Below are 22,382 nucleotides of genomic sequence, written 5' to 3'. Positions count from 1 at the left end.
ATACACCATTAAACCCTCGGGAGGATGTTTACAGAATCAGGCTGTTGTTGCTGGGACAGGGGTTCATCAGCAAATGGGTCTCTGTATATCTAAGAATAAGATGCCAATAAAGTGCACAAATGTATTAGACAATATCGTGTATAGATTCAGTTTAACTAATCTTATTTATTGGTAATATTTGTTTTGATTAGTTTTATTTTGAAATTTAGGATTATTCATTTCATCTCAGTTCTAAATGCTTAAGATGATTTATGAATGTGAAGTAAAGTCCAGATCATTACTTATATGTTTTTTCATAATTTCAATTTCCCCAAACAAAATACCCCATTCAAAGTTTATAACTAAGATGAACCCATTTATTTCCGGCAATATCCAACACTTAATCACTGATAAGTTATGAAATGTTGCTGCTCAAAGGGGATTTTAATTGATTTTAAATATCCTTGTAAGGATAGAAAGCCCACTTCTTAAAACCCATCATGCCATATGCATAAATTACTTTAGCATTTAACAAAGAATTTGGCCTAACGGACACATGAGGAAGCCTTTCAACTAGTTATTTATTTATTTTATTTTTATATATATATATATATATATATATATGTTACATGTGAAATAAATCATTTTAAGTTTACAAAGCTGTCTGGTCAAAATAATATTATTTAATTTGCTTTAGCTTAGAGTTTTGTCTTGGTCTGTTTGTGATGTAAAATATTAAGTCCAGAAACTTGATTCAAGTTTATGGTCAATATCCACAGCAAATAAAAAAAAAGGTCAAATATAAAAGAATAAAATGAACTCAAACTTTTGCTTTTGCATTTCATCATTGCAGACCGTGAGCATTATCTGCATTAGAACACCAGCAGAACAGTTTATGCAAATGCAAGTCAGATAAAAGTAAAGGCGGTAGTTTCTCCGAAGGAGTCATTTTGACTAAAACATGGTGATATGTAAATCAGTCGGATCTGCTCTTTTTACAATGAGGTTTGTAACCGGTAGAGCAGACTGCAGCGTGTGATCCGGTCTGCAGAGAAGGTGATTGGCTGCAACCTCCCATCTCTCCATGAGCTGCACGCCTCCAGGACTCTGAGGCGTGCAGGGAAGATTGTGGCTGATCCCTCGCACCCCAGTCACAAACTATTTCAGTCACTACCCTCTGGCAGGAGGCTGCGGTCCATCAGGACCAGAACCTCCCGTCACAAAAACAGTTTTTTCCCATCTGCTATCGGCCTTATCAACAAGGCCAAGACCCGCCCGTGACACTGAACAATGTTTCTCTCCCCCATTCAGGATTTCTGCGTTACATTAACGCACAGTCTACTGTTTGTATATAGCTTCCGTGTATATATATATATATATATATATATATATATATATATATATATATATATATATATATATATATATATATATATATATATATATATATATATATATATATATATTTATATATATATTTATATATATTCTATCTTATTTTGTTATTTTGTTTTTGTTTTTTCTCTGCACCAACAACACCACACCAAGTCAAATTCCTTGTAAGTGCAAACCTACTTGGCAATAAACTTGATTCTGATTCTGATTCTAAAAGTCGCTGCATAATAGGTACAGATGACTATAGCACTTCCCTGTAAAGGGAATTAAAACTGCTTCTGTCAGGTGTAATTTTAAACATTTAAAGTTTAGAATGTATTTTCTTCTTTTTAGAGAGAGAAATGGTATACAAAATATTAAAAAAATTAAAGGAACACTTTGTAATCAGAGTATACCATTAAGTTAATTAAACTTCTGGGATATTGATTTGGTCAGGTAAGTAGTAGAGGGGGTTGTTAATCAGTTTCAGCTGCTTTGGTGTTAATGAAATTAACAACAGGTGCACTAGAGGGGCAACGAGACGACCATCAAAACAGGAATGGTTTTACAGGTGCAGGCCACTGACATTTTTTCCCCTCCTTATCTTTTCTGACTCATTTTCACCAGTTTTGCATTTGGCTCGGGTCACTGTCACTACTGTTAGTATGAGGCGCTACCTGGACCCTACAGATGTTGCACAGGCAGTCCAACTCCTCCAGATTTTCTACACCTGAATACTCAAAAACACTGCTGGTGGGGATTCTCAGTCATTCAGGTCATAGTCATTCCAAAAATGTTAAAGTTAAAAAACAAACCTCTGGACTTTGTTCGTTGGAGGACCAGAATGTTCACATTTTGGACAGAGAAGACAGGTGGTTTGAAAGAGGTGTGAAGGAAGCCATTTACGTATGTTAAAAAAGAAAAAAAAAACCCAGAAAAACCAACCTTAAGGAGAGGGGATGGTTTCAGGTTTCAGCTCTCAAACCTACAACGCAGCAACACAGTTGATTCCTTCCTGCTACCATCTCAACCGCGATCACTATGCAGGGGAATGAAATATCTCGCCAGGTCAGCTAGGCCAACAATGACCCTTAATGACTGCCTTTTCAGAGGAATTGGCCAGTATTGGGCATTGCAGGCCAACAATGACCTCAAAGGCTCCCATTATTAAGGGTGGGAGCTGTTTTTACGGTTTCAATTTGCATGTTTTCTAAGCCATAACAAGGCTTTTGTTGGGCTATTCTATAAATGCATGGAACTCAAAGCTAATCCAGACATGTTGAATAGAGAAATCTTCCTAGAAGGGATGCGAAATGTCTTTAAACTTGGAAAGACAGTTCCAGTGTTTTGTTTTTTTTTTTTTACTTTTATGGAACTCAAAGAGAGTCCACGTCCACTTTGTCTTTGGTAGTCAGTAGGTTCTGATTCCGGAGGCCTCCATTCATGGGGTCTCTCTAATGTTGCTGGCTAAAGAGCCTCAACAAAGAGGATGAATGTCTGTGGGTAGATAGCGTTAAGCCCAATTTACGGTACCCTTTTTTAAACCCTGCCGAGAAAGGTCAGAGTATGGTAACCGAGATTACTCTTGAGAGTAAATGGAACTCAACGTAACAGGACCGTGCCAGACAAAACCAACTAAACTAACCGCTAAATCTAGTACTAGTTTAACAGTTGGGCTCGGCATGGTTCAGTTTTGGCTCAGTTCTCTGATAGCAAGATACCCATGTCATCTCCTATTTACAGTCAGCTGAGTCATTTTGTGGGTTTTCTGGCATGTCCAGCTTTGCGATTAACATCTCTTCACCTGTTCGCAACACAAACTTCTTATCAGCCTATTAACAATAAATGGCATCGAAAGAGCGAGGTGTGATGTGGGATGTTGCCGAGACCTAGGCTCTCATTGAAATTTGGGCAGAGGAGGTTATCCAGGCACAGAAGTTCCTGAATGTTATATCCGCCATCATTTTTCTTTGCATAATTCTCGCCTTGAGAGCTGTAGTACGGTAGACCGCCAATAGGAGGGGAGGAACCGTGCTAGCATGATGTGTAAATGGTCGTAAGAACCAAGCTTTATCTGAACTCGGCATGGATCGGTTTCACAGTGGTACTGTAAAATGGGCATTAGTCTCCCAGCACAGAGGAGGCTGGATCGCATGTCCTTGTGGAAGTGTTTTTAAGAGGGCCACATCATATCATGTTTAACAGGACATCATAGCAACACGAAAATCCTTTCAGTCTTGTTGGAAAAAAATGTGATAAAGTTTTTTCATATTTAATAATTTCTAATACCTTTTGTACTTATACTTACCACGTGTTTTTCCCCACCCTTTAAAGCAGCGATGGTCATGTAACTAGGGAGCTCCTTAATGAAATAAAAAGAGAAGACTTGGCAGAGGGTGCTTCAGTATGGTTGAAGGTTGTAACTAAAGACAGGTCTGTCTGTTCTCCTAGGTCAGAGGTCATGGATTAGCGAACCAGCGTCCGGATCCGGACCAACCTGATTTAAAACATTTATAAATTACAGCATGTTGTCCAACAACAGTGTCCAACTTCACTTGCGCTGCTTCTCCTGTTAACATTGTATAGCCCTCCAGAGCGTCCTGGACCAGGCTACGCGTGATACAAATTATCCAATGAGCTTTTGTGGTGTTACACTTGTTTTAGGTGTTTGAACCTGACAAGTCTTTTGCATGATTAAATTGTATCAACTGGCAATGATCTATGTTCAGTATGAAAATGACATACATTTGCATGTGCAATCAGATTCTCTGAACAATATATAACATGCTTAATTCAGTGTGCTGCATCTTGTGAGGGCATCCCAAAGAGCTTCAGCAACTTGAGACTTGAAAAGAGCATCCTGCTTCAATAAAACACCTAGACCAACCGACAAAAATTTATAATCCTTTACGAGGACAAGAATAAGGTAGTACAATTACTTATTTCTAATTCTTGGTGGATTACTGTTGTTACATAGCTATGTTTCAAGAAGAAGGAAAATGGGGTTGGAAAAAAAAATTGTCTGCTTGAAGATATTTATTTATTTGTAACTTTTTTAAAGTAATAGTTTCAACTTTATTTGGGTCACATGCTTGTTTCATGTATTTATTTAAATTGATTTTCTGTTTAGTTAACAGCAGATTATGTGGATACAGGTATTTATAAGTTGGTCAATAGTCAAGTTAAACTGATAAATTTTGATTTTGTTTTTTTGTGCAGAAGTATTACTTTACAAAAATTAAATAATGACCCACCTGCCTCTGATATAATGTATAAACATGAAAAAGGTGACACCCAAAACAATTAAAATCAGCCTTTTTAAAATTCTGAAAAAGGGTATTTATATAACTATAGCAAATAATCATTTTCATCTTAAAAGTTAAAGTTTGTAATGGTTAATTGTTGAAAATATTAAAATGTAATGCTATTTTGTTTCCTCTTTCAGGGAAGGAAAAGAAAAATGCTTCTTCGTTTGCTGTTTGTTCTGTTCTGCATGTCTGTCATGTTGAAGAAGACAAGAACACAAAACTATGAGGAATTTAAAAATAAGCACATGGTGGAAAAAATGGATCCAAATGGAAACTTAGATGGTATATGTACATCTATGATTAAACATAGGGCAATACTTAACAAAAACAAAGCCTGCAAGAATAAAAATACGTTCATTATTGATAAAGAAGAAGGTGTAAAAGAAATTTGTAAGTCCAAAATTAAACACAAAGCCAATAATGAGCTATACACATGCAGTGACAAAGACTTGGAAATTCTTGACTGCACACACAAAAAAGATTGTGACTATGAAGGGAAGAGAAAGAAACTGCGTGTTGTTGTTGCATGTAAAAAGGGTTTACCAGTGCATTATGAAACATCTACCGCTATTTGTAAGGAATAATAAAAGTCCACTTGAAATTAGCTTTACTGCAATCTTTACCAAATTAAATGTGAGTGATATAAACCATTTATGATATTCTGGCTATTGGAAACCATTAACAATGTTCTTAAAATAATTGTATGTATTTGTTTTTTAGTAGAAACATCAGTTGTAACACAAGCTCTAAGTTAGTGTTATAAAATCACATCCATGTCAATTCCTTTGTATGTTCAGAGAGCTGTAAACATTTGGTTGTTTCTTTCAAAGCATAAAAAAATAAACCTGCTTTGCTCCTTCTTGCATCTCAAGAGTCTGCTTGAAATCTTTTTTTTTTTAAAATTGTTACTGTTATTTAAGATTTGAAGAAAATATTGTTCTCAGCTGTTATACTAATTAAAATGTTAAAGTTCAAATAGAGGACATACTTATACTTTCTAATTTGACAGCATGTACAAAATAAAGTACATCAAAAGTGAAAAAATGATCAAAAAAATGGCAAAGATCCACGAATAATTATATAAATAATATATTATAATGATTAACAATATAATATAATAATTTTATATGGAGACAACAGGTGAATTGTTGAGATAATTTCTGAAACTGTGTTAGACAGTTTCACTCTTTTTCAGAGATAATCCATCCACCTCAGGCGTGGCCTATCTTAATGCTAATTAGGCACAATGATTACAAATGATTTCCAAAAAGGTGTGCCTGTGTTTTTAACACAAAGCATTGGAATTGATATGTATCAAGTTTTGAGTGGGATTTGCGAAAAAGTTCTTAATAAATTAGGTTCCGTATTTATTTAATTAACAGTCTTAATTTATGGTGAATGCAAGCTTTAAGGAAGGGTTTCAGCTTGAGATGACAAAAGGATTTCCCAAACAGACTATATTTTTTTATTGATTATTAATTGTCGTCCTCTCACTGTGGAACACTACGGTCACTTTATTAAGTTTTTTGTTCTTTTTTGGATTAGGTTTGCAGGCCGTATATTTCTATTTGATGCCCAGAAGGCTGTTTTGCAAGCATGTAATCCATCTCTGTTTGTAGCTGATTTAGAAGGAAATGTCAGATTGGATCAAACTGATCCAGATTCCCACTTTGGGAGATCACCAAATCCAGATTATCTGCATCAGGATAACTGCTGTGCTGCACATCAACCAGTAGATGGCAGTAATATGCATCTGTTCTATATTCAGCTTTTTTTTTTTTTTTTAAATGATCTCTGATTGAAATAGGGGAATATTTTCTCTTTCTGTGTCATCTTTAGCAGTAGACCTATGATCAAAAGCTAAACAGGCTAACTTGGCCCATTAGTGTGATTGTTGAAAAAAATGAAAATAAAAATGTACAGAGAAATATTAAAGTTTTTTAGATCAAATTTTAATATGTGATTCAATTTTGGGCCTAAAATTGATATTGAATCAGAGCTTCGGGTTTATTTTAATCCAATTTTTTTTAAACAAAATTTTATCCATTCGTACTACAATTTCTGAAAAACCCGTTTGATCTGGATCAGAACCAGGATTGGATTATCTGATCTAATCCAAGTGTGAGCCATATTGAAAAGCCAATTTTCAGGATTTGAAATAATTCACTATCCAAAATCTGAGTGGATTACTTTTGAAAAACCCAGATGACTTTTAAATGAAATAAGAAAATATGATGCAAAAAGCTTACATTTAATTATTGCTTTAAGTATTATTGTCTCCTCCTGGTTAATGTAACTGGTTCTTCATTTCCTTCTCTTCCACATGCTACTTATTACATTTTCTTTGTTTCTCTCCTCACAGGCGAATATTGTTGTCATGCCACAGAGAATAAACCTGCTTTATTTACCAACAGCCTGCCTTCTCAGACTTCTGGCTCCTCAGAACCCCTGATATCCAGCCCTGATTGTTGCAACACCTGTTCTCAATAAAAAGAAATAACTAAATGGATCCTGGCTGACAAAGTGAAGAGCACCAAAGTTATCCTCGGAAGCTAGACATCATGAAGATATGCCAATAAATTTGGTAACAAATGAGAGAAAAAGTAACTGATCTATCTGTCTGGAGAGAGTTAAAAGTCAGAGACTGGGCTAACATAGCCTGCATGGCAGCGTTCAATGAATAAAACCATTACTGACCAAAAGGAACTTTTTTCAGAACATCTTAAAGATCCCCATGACCTTTGGAAAAATATTCTGTAGACTAAAAAGACAAGAATTTATTTTGGGAAGGTGTAAAAGAAACACTGCATTTAAGAAAAAGAACATCACACCAACAGTAAAACATGGTGGTGGTAGTGTGATGGTCTGGGGCTATTTTACTGCTTTAGGGACTGGAAGACTTGCTGTGATAAATGAAACCATTAATCCAGCTGTCTCCAAAATATGGAATATAGGCTATAATTATTTGGCTGATCTGTTTTGTACCTAAAACTTTGTTGTTTTTTTTATTTATCAAAAGTTATGGAATAAATCTCCTTTATTATTGAAGGCAAAAGAAAAACATTTTTTACTTTTGTACATTTCAGAACTTTTCCTCTTTTACTGAAATAAAAGATGAGAGCTACGGTTGCCACCCTGCAGTTTAATACTATCAGATTAGAACCTCTTATTTTTTATTACATAGCTGTCCGGTGTAGAGATTGTGATAAATACTGAGATTCCAGAATCCCACAGTTGATTTGTTAGCAGCACATCATTAAACAGCATCTGTTGTTCTACAGTCTGAGGTTCTTGCTCTCAGTAGCTGACAGGAATATTAATCTGTGGGATCCTCTGCTGCTGTAGCTGATCTGCTCCAAGGTTCCAGGTGTTGCACATCCAGAGATGGTGATCTTTTGGTGGTACAAATTTATAGTTTTAACTTCACTGGCTTTTCTTTGGCATCCCCTGGTATTAAATAGCACATATTTGTTAAAAATGCAAAAAAAGGACACAGAAAATGCTTTTGTTTCTCAAAAACGTGTACATTAAAGGAACAGTACACCCAAAACATGATTAGCCTTCATTTTCTACTCACCCCCATGCTGAACAAAACTCTGGAGTACTTTTTTGATATCTCAAATGCATCTGGAGATCTGGGAGGCTTCTTGCTGTCTGCTGACATTCAAATAATGGAGGTCTATGGCGCCCGAGACAGAAAGGTCCACAAAAGTCCACAAAAACTTGTCAATATTCCTCCATACTGCTCGTCCAATGTAATCCAAGTGTCCTGAGTGGGTAGCATCCAGAATTTACTCGAAACGAAGTCATTTAGAACGTTTTAGAGCCTAAACAGTAGTGTATAGGATTTCCTAATAGCGCCCCCATGCGCGCTCACGATTCTACGGAAGCCGGCAGACCAAACCAGCGCATTCAGCTCGGCAAAGAACTCATGCTCTTCCTCAACACTGAAGTCCTCAGACATTCTTCTTTCGTTGTTTCTTTCTTTGCACAGGTAAACAGCACATTTCTTCTTCTACGCTTGCATTATCGGCAGACCAGACGCTGAATGCGCACCTTCTTCCGGTTTGGTCTGCCGGCTTCCGTAGAATCGTGAGCGCGCATGGGGGCGCTATTAGGAAATCCTATACACTACTGTTTATGCTCTAAAAACATTCTAAATGACTTCGTTTCGAGTAAATTCTGGATGCTACCCACTCAGGACACTTGGATTACATTGGACGAGCAGTATGGAGGAATATTGACACGTTTTTGTGGACTTTTATGGACCTTTCTGTCTCGGGCGCCATGGACCTCCATTATTTGAATGTCAGCAGACAGCAAGAAGCCTCCCAGATCTCCAGATGCATTTGAGATATCAAAAAAGTACTCCAGAGTGTTGTTCAGCATGGAGGTGAGTAGAAAATGAAGGCTAATCATGTTTTGGGTGTACTATTCCTTTAATTTAAATGGATGACAATGTAACATTTCATCAGCCTGATTGGCCCAAATAACTGGTTTTCATGCCTTTCTGTTAGATTTAAACACATACTGGATGAAGCAACATATTTACTTTGAACCAAAGTTCACTCCAGAAGGTTTTTAGATATATTACACATTGTTGATCCTCAAAAAGCTCCACAGCAAATAATCATTAACATTTTATATAAAGTTATAATAAGCACCTAAATGAATAAACTGAGTTAAAGGAACAACTGAAATAATTTGAAAATATTCCCCTGTGCATCAAGTATATATGGCAAGTATTGCTTTTCTTGTTTTCCTGCTGCTGATTAATTTCTAGCAATAATCTCTAAACTATTCAATGCATAACTTCAATGTTAAATCAGAAATTAACACTAACATTTTGCTGGTTGTTGTCTTAAAATAAAATTAGTAATTTTATTGCAGATGAATGTAAAACTTTAAGCTGAGACTAGTTGAACTACACAGGTCTGACTATAATAATGAAGAAAGAATAATACAATTATATTTAATTCAATGACATTTCTTATATACACACACACACACACACACATATACATATATATATATATATACATATATATATATATACATATATATATATACATATATATATATACATATATATATATATATACATATATATATATACATATATATATACATACATATATATATACATACATACATATATACATACATATATATATACATATATATATACATACATATATATATACATATATATATACATACATATATATATACATACATATATATATATATATATATATATATATATATATATTCTGCATTATTATGCACTGAAATGCAACTGAGATAAAAATGTAAATAAAGACAAATATGCACTAGAAATGATAAAACACCATGAAATAGTTTTTTATTAAAGTCTATATTTATTGGTAGAAGTTACATGATAACATTCTAATGAAAGATTTTAGATACTGGATTTAGAATAATGCATTATGTAGTTCATGTAAGCAGGCACTTAAAGTAAGTCCTTTGTGTTTTTTAATCCATAATACTATAATGTGTAACACGTTGAAAAGAATAGTGCATCCTGGAGATGCACCCGAGTCAAACTGTTTGGACATTAAATATTAGCAGATCATATATTAATATAAAATATAATCACAGACTTGGGCTTTAAATATAAATCTATATTTTTTACTGCTTAGTAGTAACATAACAGGGATGGCATAAAAAATAGAAAGATAGAACTGTAGAAAAAGTGCTTGAAATTAAAGTGAATTATTTATAACATGCAGAGAAACACAAATTAAATATATATATGAATTAAAACTGAAATGTATTGAATGATATATTTAATGCATTATACCTTGGAAACATATTTAAATAGGGTATTTGTGGTTAACTTTTTTCTCCAAATAAAGATATAATGCTCACTGGTCATCCTTTACTTTTAACTGTTTTACTTCAACTTCCTCCAATCAGTCAATGTCTGAGACTTAAAGTGCTTCATGTTTACAATCATGCTTGGGGCAACAACTATAGTTGGACATTGGATTAAATCACATTTTTGATAAAAATCAGTCAGCTTATAAAACTGTATACCGGTACTTCATATTTGCTTCTTGTCCTTGAAGCTTTGTGGTTCAAAATGACAGCAGGTCAGTACAGCAGAGCTGGTTGGTGATCTGAGGACTCTGCAGGTAACAAACTGATATAAAACATCTATCAGCTGGATGAACATTGATGAGATGATTCAACCAAAAGTATGTTCAGTTTGTTTTACCCTGAAAAAATTAGCCTCATGTTCTTCCATTTCAAATAAACCATACCATGCAATAGTTTTACTCAAGATTAACATATTTTTTTATAACTCTTTAAAACTTTCCTTCTGGTCATGCAGGTGGCGCAGCGTTAGCCAGCACGACCCATGTATGGAGGCCTTAGACCTCACGCGGCTGACCCAGGTTCGAATCATACTCTTTCATGCCCCCTTTCCTGTCAGCCTACTTTCCAAAAAAAAAAACGATCCACTAGTGCTGTAAAAACTGAAAAAAAAAACAACTTTCCTTCCATCATCTTGAATTTAACATCAGTAAAAAGATCTGTATCTCAAATGTGGCAGGAATGACAGGATCAGATTACTGTAGAAATGAGTTGCTGTTTAAATGAGAAATTCTGGCTGCTTCCACTAATACTCAAAGATCAATTCTTTCTATTATGTCTGCTTTGATTAGATCCTCCAGTATCATAACCCTAAAATATGGCATCCCCCAGAGGTCAAAAATGTGATAAAAGTAAGACAGCTGAAAGATGAAAACAGCTTTGGTCAAGTGTAGTTTAGGTTTAGCTGACTTAGCAGCTTGGCCTGGCCTGGGTTACTGCTAATAATCAAACAACAGTGATTAAACTGAAGTGTTTCTGTTTTGCATGGTCATGACTCAGAATCACTGTTTTGTCTTTGTGTTTCTTCAGATGTTTGTAGTCTGAGTTTGTGTTTTTCCAACGCTGCAGAAGTGTCTTGCCTTAAAGGAAAGTACAAAAAATAAACTAATTGGCTTAAACAGGAGAAAAAAATATGATTTATAATGTTCAGGAAATATACAGGATATATCAGATCAGTAGAGGTTCTAAAAAAAAAGAAAAAATATATATCACTATAACTGAGAAATAAAAAAAATATATCTAAAGGTAGCATCTTGGATTTTGATTCCTGTGAATAATTGAAGAACAATTATATGAATTAGCAACAAATGTTGCCTTAAGGGAAAATGGAAAAAAGAAGAAACTACTGTAAAGAGCTTTAAAATGAGTAAAAGATATGATTTATAGTATAAACCACACCAGCAGAGATCGTAAAAAAAAAAAAAAAAAAAAGAAATATATCTATCCATATCACTGAGGAATAAAAAAAAAAAATACTTACTTATAACTGAGAGTAGCATCTTGTAATGGTTATCAATTCCTGTGAATAACTGAAGAACAATTATATAAAAATTTAGTGACAAATGTTACTGTACGTAATTTTATTAAGGTAAAAAATCAATAATTCATAGACGTACCTTTGCTGAAAACGACGCAGGAAAATACCAATGATAACCATCATCAGCATCAGGAATGGAAAAATTAAAGGCCATCCTGGAGAAAGAAGATATAATTTTTCTCAACAATAGAACAAAGTGGGAAAAAACCTAAACAATGTGAGAATCTGAATATAACTTACTGGAATCTCTGAGAGAGGATTCTGATTGTTTTTCTAAACCTGATAAAAAATAAAATAGAAAATCAGAAACAGGTGTGCATTTCATTCACAGAGCCTAAAACTTAAAGTCTGAACCATTCAAGTTGTAAGTTTTCCACATTTTCTCCGATAAACCCACCAACAGCAGGTTTTAGTAGTGGTGTTACGATGGGATATAAAATATCAGATATTGATCTGATATTGTCCAAAAAACAAATCTTCTATTTTATCAACCTGCATCTAAAATCTATGATATTTTTATGCTAATAGGAACAATCTGCTTCTGTTGATAATATCACCTTATCAAACCTTTGCTAACATTCTACAGTACGTAATAAGATATAAAAGAATCTATGATTCATGCTTATATCATATCAGGTCAATATCAGTATTGGTCAATTCTAAAAGCTCCAATATTGGTGTCTTATTACAAATGAAAAAGTTGTATCAGGACAGCCCTAGATTTTAATGAGATTTTATTAGGTTAGATTTTTACTTCTTCCAAATCATTATCTGATTGTATTGTCTAAAACTCAATAAAATGCATCAAAATGTGTCGCTGTATGGTCATAAAAGATAGACATGAACAATCTATGTATCTTTCAGGCTCTAAGAGTTCCTCACCATCATCAGATGTTCCTTTAACTCCAGGAATGGTGATCAGCTTCTCTCTGGGGGCAGCAGAGAGCACTGACACTGAACATCCAACCTGTGTGCTGCTGGAAGCTGACAGCAGAGCTGTGGTGGTGACGGTGACTGTACCGTTGCTGTGGGTCACACTGCTGCTGTTGTAGTGGGAGAAGCTGAGGTTCTGCTGTAGAACAGTCAGTGTTACAGTGGGAGCAGGTCGACCTGTGACTGAACAGGACACAACTGACTCTGTAGGAGACTTTGATCTGCTGACATCAAGGATGGGTTCATGTAGCTCTGGGATGAGAACAAACATCATGATCAACATCTAGTAAAGAAGTTAATCCTGGAATACAGTCTGGTTCTTACCATAAACATTCAGGCAGGTTCTCCCAATCAGAGCTCCATCAGGGTAGATGCTGAACAAGCAGAGATAACATCCTTCATCCTGCTCTGTAACTTTCCTGATAACTATGGAGGAATTCTTCAGTCCAGCTTCTGTAAACTGGACTTTATCTTTAAAGTCAGGATTCACTGTTTGACCAAAATACTCGCTGTAGGAGCAGATATTCCTCTCTTTCCTCCCAATGACCTTCTGCCAGGTGACCTGGTGGACATCTTTAGTTTCCAGAAGCTGACAGCCTAGAGGAGCATCTTCACCCTCTGCTGCGAAGACATTCAGCTGGGTTTGGACCACAGCTGCTAGACCTGTAAAAAGCAAAGAAATAGATCAATGTAACTTTATGTATATTATCTATCATTCTATTAGAGTGATTTCCTCTCTGGAAGCAGATTATCAAACATTTTAAAATCTAACATTAAAGGTTATAAAGCACACCACAGATTCCACACAGGAATAGAAATATTTGCTAAAACGAAGTAAACCACTGCACTTCTGATGATTTTACATCCTAATGGCAGCCAGATACTGTCGATCAAATCCATTGACAACCTGATCTTTTAGAGTGATAACTTTATAAAACCAGGAACTAGACATAAAAATTATGCAATGCTGTGGTTGGAACATAGCAGGGATCTGCCTGAATAACTTAGGAAACCGAAGCTGTGGCTTTTATTCATGATGTCTCGCTGATGTGAACCTCTTCTAATGGTGACTTCACACCCAATGCTTTCTGGGTGTCAAAAACTCTTAAACACCAAAACTTTGATGCTGGTTCAAACACTGGTAAAGAGACCTTGACGCTTCTGGATGCTGAATGCTCTGGTTGCTGCTGCTAAGTTCTGCCGTTACAAGCTAGAGAGCAGATTGGCTTTATTTGCTTTGATCAGTTGGAAAAAAAGTAGTTTTAACACATTTTTAAGTGAGAAAGATTGCCTCAAAGTGATCTGTGCAGTCAGTTCATCGCGGTTATGATCCTCCTAAAATATTATTTTCTCTGAAGCTATGCTTGCTTACAGTCTGTTTTAACCATGGCAACAGTAACCGGAAAAAAACTATTATACTGCATGAATGATAGTGTATCATTGTATGCTATTTAGGTGCAATCTCACAGTGGAGAAGTGTTCCTATCAGCACATTAAGGTGAGGTATAAAAACTTTGTTTTTTAACAGGTAGGACCTGTGCATCATCTCATGGGGTATCTTCTCATTTTTCCATTACACAGTAAATACTAGTTGCATCACACCAGAAAATAATGGATGATTAACATGGTTCTGCAGCGCTTTGTTGCAGAGGAGGAGCCCTAATTTGAATCAGTTGTTTCAGAACAGAGAAATATCTAAAACATGCAGGACAGGGGTTCCTAAAGAACAGGGTTGGGAACCACAGCTCTAAAGAGAATGTTGATACTGTAACAGGAGAGACATGTTTTAATGAAATGGAAAAGTCAAGACTTTCAATGATTTCATGGTTAACAAACCTAGAGTTTTCAATAAACCTGGTTATTTAAATGTTTCTGGTTCTGTATAACAAGCTAACAAGAAGCTAATAGTGAAACCATGGTTCCCCGTGCAGACATGCTTTCAGCAGTTGTTCATAAAGTTAAAACAAATTGTATTTCAACAAGTTTTTTAACACAAATATAACATTAAAGTTTGCTCTTTCTCACATGCTCAACACATATTAACTCAATTACAGATGGTTAAGCATTAGTCAACTAAAGTTTAATCATTTCTGATATTCAAAATAAATTTAATTTTACCAAATATTGTTTTATATGCTTCATGGATTTGCATTGTTAATTGATGTAAACACACTCCATTTGCTCCAAATTAGTTAAAAGTTAATTTGACGTCATGTAAGATTCTTCAAAATACAAAATCCACATTAAACTATGATTCTCACTGATTACGTTTATTTAACCATTTGTCATTTCATTTTGTTTTTGTACCATGTACTTAATTGAGTTTCACTTATTTAGTCAAGAGTTTTTTTAACTGAAATCTATTTGACTATGACTTTATTTGTTTTGTTAATAACTTCCTATATTTTGGATAGAAGTTGTGGTAAATTTATTCCATGATATGTGCAAAGTTATACCATAATTTAAACTTGATTCATACTTTAATTTGTTGTCCCTTCACAGCCAGTTGGGGATGTGTTCATAGAGTCTGAATATTATTTGAATAAATAACATCTTTGCTGCCCCTTCATGGGGGGTGGGGGTTGAATATATGATTATCGCACAACAATTATAGATTCATGATAAAACCTCATGTGCTAGCCAAATTAAGGGACTTTGATACAGGCAAATTATACAGAGGAAAATATTTATTTGAACACCCTGCCATTTTGCAAATTCTCCTACTTTCAAATCATGAAGGAATCTGAAATTTTCATCCTAGTTGCATGTCCAGCATGAGAGAAATTTTTATCTGCACAAAGAGAACTGTCCATCAATCAGTAAGACAACAGCCACATACATGGCTAAGACCAAAGAGCTGTCCAAAGACACCAGAAACAGAATTGTAGACTCCCACAATGCTGGAAAGGGCTACGGTGCAATTGCAGAGCAACTTGGTAAAAAAAAAGATCAACTGTTGGAGCAATAGGCTCTATGCACAGCTCCACTACTTCCTGAATTTAATGCAGCTCCTTTGTTTCCTGTCTTTCATGATTGGATGCACTGATTAATCCAGGTGTGTATGACCTAAGTAACTGGCCAGACACACCTGGATTAATCAGTTCGTCCAGTAATGAAAGACAGGAAACAAAGGAGCTGCCTTAAATTCAGGAAGTAGTGGAGCTGTGCATAGAGCCCATTATTATAAAAAGGATGAAGATGAACATTATTGTCAATCTCTCTCGGACGGCGACTCCATGCCAGATCTCACCTTGTGGGCTCTCAGTGATCCTAGGATCAGTAGGAGCTGGTCCATGACCTGAAATGAGCTGGGACCACCGTTTCTAAGGTTACTGTTGGTAATATACTAAGACTTCATGTTTGACAATCATCCAGGGCACATGATGAAGAGGAACTTTCACAATGGGAGACATCACAAGCATGAGAGCAGTGATAAAAGCAGCACAGCAAAAACTACATGGATGTTAAGACCAGATATTTACATAGAAACCACTGATGAAAAGCAAATAATTCCACCTGAAGGTTTTAAGATAGGTGGTTAAAATACAGTCATATGAACTAAAAAGGTGTCTGTATGGTTTAAAATGGTCTGGGAGAAACTGTAATGCTTCACCGCATGCATATTTGATTGAAGATGACTACAAGCAATATCCAAGCAATCAGTGTTTGTATTCTAAAAAGAAAAATAGTGAAAAAATGATCTTAATGGTATGGCTAGGTGGTCTCATCATTACAGCTAGAAATGAAGTAGCTTTAAAGGATGCAAAGATTAGCAGGTTGTATTCCCAACCACCATATTTGGTCTGCTTTAACATATCAGAGGTTGATACCCTCCTGTTTTTTTTTTTTTAATCTGTTTTAGTTATTTTCCTGTAAAGCCTGTTTTTCAGGAACAGTCTGTATTATTTTCCTTAAATCTGGCTCTCCCTGTTCCTCCAGTTAGATTTGACAGTTTAACGAACTTCACTGTTTGCCCAAAACTTAAAATCTACATTGATCTAACACAGTGGTTCCAATGCTCCTGCCCTTCATATTTTATATCAGTCTCTTGTCCATCACTCTAATCCAATTATCTCCTCCCTTTATTTTCCATCCAATTCTGCAGATGATAATAATAGAAATATTTTAAAAAGCCTGCTTCCCATAACAAGCATGAACAGATCAGGAAACTTCATGAACATAATAATGTAATAGCTCTTGGGTATCTACTTTAAATACTTAAGTAAATACGAAGCAACTTATTTCAGTTATACTGGAATGCCTTTTGTGACACATTTCTATTCGCTTAGATAGAAGTTTCAAAAGAAAAATCAAGTTTATAATGCCTGAAATGTCCTGCAGGGGAAAAGGGACAGATAAATGCACAGCCTAGGCTATTCAAAAGTCATAAAGATTATGTATTTATTGGGCCCTGCATATTGCCCTGAAATTATTACACTTTTACCCTCTTGCCTTTTAGATCTAACTGATAGAAAACATCAACAGAACAAGTCAGCTCATGGAACTAAAACTGCACTGAATATCAAATATGATTTAAGTAGATGCAATAAAACTACCATAAGAGGAGCATCTATTTAAGTAACTTAAGTAGATTTCTGAATGAGAAGAGTTCATAGTAAAACTGACAGCATGGTTGGAACTGTGCCAGCTTTGTCTAGACTGAACAGACGGTTTTATTATTCAACAAAGATTCTGCAAGAAATTCACACCTCAGAGCATCTTGTTGTATGTAAACAAAGATTTTGATTAATTTTCTTAAATCAGATTGGACTAGACAGAAAAAAATAATAATGAAATGATAAATCACAAATAGAAGACTGAGCATTGGCAGGGATAAAACATCCAACTTCCTGCATAAAAAAAGCATAAACAGTGATTATTCTCACCTTTCAGCTGTGATGCTCCACAGTTTAAAATTAAGAAAATTACACAAAGTAGCTCCATGTGGCATCGTGGCGAGTTGAAGTCATTACTGAGGATGGGGTGGAGACAAAGAAAGAAACCTGATGAATAACCAATGGGAGGCATACGTTTAGAAATAAAACAATAAAAAATGGCCCATACACTATACTTGCAGTGTATAAAAGTTAATCATTTATATTAGAAATCAAAGTACAGGACATATATAAAACATGCAGGGTTGATTGTAGAGTTTACTATTTTACTATGTCTCCATGCTTTGTTTTTCTCTGAACGGTTTGTCTAACCACATTTTTCCTTCCGGCGCTTTTTACACGGACCATGTTTTGCTACTTTGTTCATAAAAAACAAAGAAACAAACAAACAAACAAACAAAAAACTTGTGACATCATTTGTTTCTCTACTCCACTGACAAAAAGATGGATTTGTTTTATGCCTTGACGTTTTCTTACACTTAAAACTTTTTTGTTGATATAAATGCAAAACGTTACGTTAAACCGCTTTCTCGCTCAGGAGAGGTGCCGTGCCAAGACACCTCTTGGCACGGCACGACACCTCTCCTCGTAGCAGTAGGAAGAGCTGACCGAGCTCACTCCGCCTCAATTCCAACGTACTGAACGTGAAATCAGTAAGGTTTTCTGTTTATGAAAGATGAGCTTTTCTGTTGTTTTTCCCCCCCTTCACATGTTATAGCAGAATATCGCCAGTGATACTGATAAAAAACAAAAATAAAACAGGAGCGTTTGCTTGAAAGCAGGTGGCTGACAGCAGTGTCTACTCCTTCCTCTGAAAGCAAACAGCTCCTTGTTCGTTTCAACACGTTCCTTAGAAAAATCTCTCGTTGTTTCACTGAGTCTAAATGTTCTGATTCCATTGAAAACGGTTGTTAAACATATACTTGTAATAAAAAAAAAAAAAGCCTGCATGGCAGCGTTCAATGAATAAAACCACTACTGATCAAAAGGAACTTTTTTCAGAACACCTTAAAGATCCCCAGAAAATCTACAGAAAATATTCTGTAGACTAACAAGACAAGAATTTATTTTGGGAAGGTGTAAAAGAAACACTGCATTTAAGAAAAAGAACATCACACCAACAGTAAAACATGGTGGTGGTAGTGTGATGGTCTGGGGCTATTTTACTGCTTTAGGGACTGGAAGACTTGCTGTGATAAATGAAACCATTAATCCAGCTGTCTCCAAAACATGGAATATGGGCTGTGCTTATTTGGCTGACATGTTTTGTACCTAAAACTTTGTGTTTTTATTTATCAAAAGTTATGAAATAAATGTCCTTTATTATTGAAGGCAAAAGAAAATTTTTATTTTTATTTTTGTACATTTCAGAACTTTTCCTGTTTTACTGAAATAAAGGATGAGAGCTACGGTTGCCACCCTGCAGTTTAATACTATCAGGTTAGAACCTCTTATTTTTTAATTACAACCGTGTGAACTAGGTGTAGAGATTGTGATAAATATTGACATTACAGCATCCCACAGCTGATTTGTTAGCAGCACCTCATTAAACAGCATCTGTTGTTCTACAGTCTGAGGTTCTTGCTCTCAGTAGCTGACAGGAATGTTAATCTGTGGGATCCTCTGCTGCTGTAGCTGATCTGCTCCAAGGTTCCAGGTGTTGAACATCCAGGGATAATCTTATGGTGGTACAAATTTATAGTTTTAACTTCACTGGCTTTTCTTTGACATCCCCTGGAATAAATACTACATATTTGTTAAAAATGCAAAAAAAAAAAAAAAAAAAAAAAAAAAAAATGCTTTTGTTCCTCAAAAACGTGCACATTAATTTGAATGGATGACAACGTAACATTTCACTAAGCCTGATTGGCCCAAATAACTTGTTTTCATGCCTTTCTGTTAGATTTAAACACATACTGGATGAGCTCCCCAGCAAATAATCATTATCATTTTATATGAAGTTAAAACTAAAAAGAACCTAAATGTATAAACTGAGTTAAAGGAACAACTGAAATAGTTAGAAAATATCCCCCTGTGCATCAAGTATATATGGCAAGTATTGCTTTTCTTGTTTTCCTGCTGCTGATTAATTTCTAGCAATAATCTCTAAACTATTCAATGCATAATTTCAATGTTAAATCAGAAATTAACACTAACATTTTGCTGGTTGTTGTCTTAAAAAAATTATAATAATTTTATTGCAGATGTATGTAAAACTTTAAGCTGAGACTAGTTGAACCACACAGGTCTGACTGTAATAATTATATTTAATTCAATGACATTTCTTTGAGATATTTATATATTTATTTTTCTGCATTAAGATGCACTAAAATGCAACTGAGATAACAATGTAAAAAAAGACAAATACGTACTAGAAATGATTAAACATAATGAAAACAGTTTTTATTAAAGTCTATATTTATTGGTAGAATTTACATGATAACATTCTAATGGAAGCTTTCAGACACTGGATACAGAATAATACATTATGTAGTTCATGTAAGCACAGACTTAAAATAAAAATACTTTCAGGTTTTTTAATCAATAATACTATAATGTATAACACTTGGAAAACAGTGCGCCCTGCAGAAAAGTTTTCAAAAGAAAAGCTAGAGACCTACAGTAACAGTTTACTTTGACTATTGTTACTAACATCTACAAGCAGAAATAAACATTAAAACCTTCATACAACAAAAACAACAGCAGCAGCAACTGTATCAGTGGAACCAGTTTTCCTTCATTTTCCCTGAATCTATAGTTTTTCTGCTCATTAGTAACATTACAGGAACGACATGAAACAAAGAAAAAGAACTGTAGAAAAAGTGCTTGAATTTAAAGTTGATTATTTATAAAACGCTGAAAAACACAAATTTGATATATAAATTAATTAAAACTGAAACCACTAAATTATATAATTAATGGGTTCAACCTTGGAAACATATTTAAATAGGGTATGATTGGGGTAACCTTTTTCTCCACATAAAGATGCATATAATGCTCTCTGGTCATCCTTTACTTTTAGCTGTTTTCCTTCATTTTTCTCAAATCAGTCAGTGTCTGAGACTTAAAGTGCTTCATGTTTACAATCATACTTGGGGCAACAACCATAGTTGGACATTTGGATTAAATCACATTTTTGATAAAAATCAGTCACTTCATAAAACTGCATACTTCCTGTTTGCTTCTTGTCCTTGAAGCTTTGTGGTTCAAAATGACAGCTGGTCAGTACAGCAGAGCTGGTTCACTTCCACATCAGCAGAGTCTTAGTGTGTTTTTTTCCAACGCTGCAGAGTTGTCTCGCCTTAAAGAGAAATAAAATGAAATAAATATGATTTATAATGTTTAGGAAATATACAGTAGATACCAGATCAGCAGAGATTATAAAAAAAAAGAAAATATATCTATCCATATATTCTGCCTGCTCTCTATTTAAATCTTCTAAGTAGATTTCCCCTTCTCTCCAACTGTTCTTTCTATCAGTGTCCCTTTTTTCCTCTGCTCTCATTTAATCTTCTTCCTCTTCTTTTCTATCAATCTTACACTAACTACAGTAAAACAGGGACATAATATAATTCAATTCCCTTCCAAACACATATAATGTCATCATGACACTCATGTCACATTATGATTATTATGATGATGGTGATTATCATTATTATTATTGTTGTTGTTATCTCAACTGATTAAATACTAAAAAGGCTAATCACCAAAATATTTGGAAATACAATAAAAAAAAAACATTTAACAGGTGGTTATCTCTCTTCCTCCAACATTGGGCAGTATGGTTTTCTTTTTCAAAGTTAATGGCTATCAAAACTTGTTTTTAATACAAAACTTGAAAAAACCTGACTGAAATTAAAATGTGTAAACCCTGAAAGAAGCAACAGTTTTCTTAAAATTAGAAACATTTAAACAATCAGGCACGTACGTGCAGATACTCAGGAGGCGATTGAGGATTGTCTAACGGCATGTCTACATTATCAGTTCTGTCTCCAGCTTTTATCCAGTCTAGTTTAGGTTTAGCTGCCTAATCAGTTTGACCACGTGTTGCTCAGTTACTGTTAAACTACAGTTAAAATGAAGTTGTTTCTGTTTTTCATGGTCACGACTTGCTGTTTTGTCTGTTTTTCAGATGTTCATTTCCTGAGCTTCTTTCCAACACTGCTTTGCTGTCTGGCATTAAAGGAAAATGGAAAAAAGAAGAAACTAAGAAGCTTTAAAAGAAGTAAAAGATAGGATTTACAGTATATACCACACAAGCAAAGATTTGAAAAAAAAAAAAAAATAAAATAATGAAGAACAATTATATAAAACAATTAGCAACAGAAGTTACTGTGATTTTATTAAGGTAAAAATCAATAATTCATAGACGTACCTTTGTTGAAAACTAAGAAGAAAAATACCAATGATAACCATCATTAGCAATGGAAGAATTAAAGGCCATCCTGGAGAAAG

General features: G+C 34.8%; 1 protein-coding gene across 2 annotated transcripts in view; it reads right to left on the bottom strand.

Moving 5' to 3' along the window:
• Positions 1–22,382, bottom strand: part of LOC119776201 — a 101,038-nt gene that overhangs the window by 70,619 nt on the left and 8,037 nt on the right. For both annotated transcript variants that reach the window (XM_038274487.1, XM_038274488.1), the window contains exons 4-5: positions 12,340–12,378; positions 12,179–12,254 (exon numbers count right to left, since the gene is read on the bottom strand). In XM_038274487.1, coding sequence (XP_038130415.1) covers positions 12,179–12,254; positions 12,340–12,378 — 115 coding nt within the window. The remainder of the gene's footprint in view (positions 1–12,178; positions 12,255–12,339; positions 12,379–22,382) is intronic.

This window comes from Cyprinodon tularosa, unplaced genomic scaffold, assembly GCF_016077235.1.
Source record: "Cyprinodon tularosa strain WSP-4 unplaced genomic scaffold, ASM1607723v1 ctg919, whole genome shotgun sequence".
Taxonomy (NCBI): Eukaryota; Metazoa; Chordata; class Actinopteri; order Cyprinodontiformes; family Cyprinodontidae; genus Cyprinodon; species Cyprinodon tularosa.
Note: the sequence above shows the minus strand (reverse complement) of the source record. Positions and strands in the feature narration are given on the sequence as shown.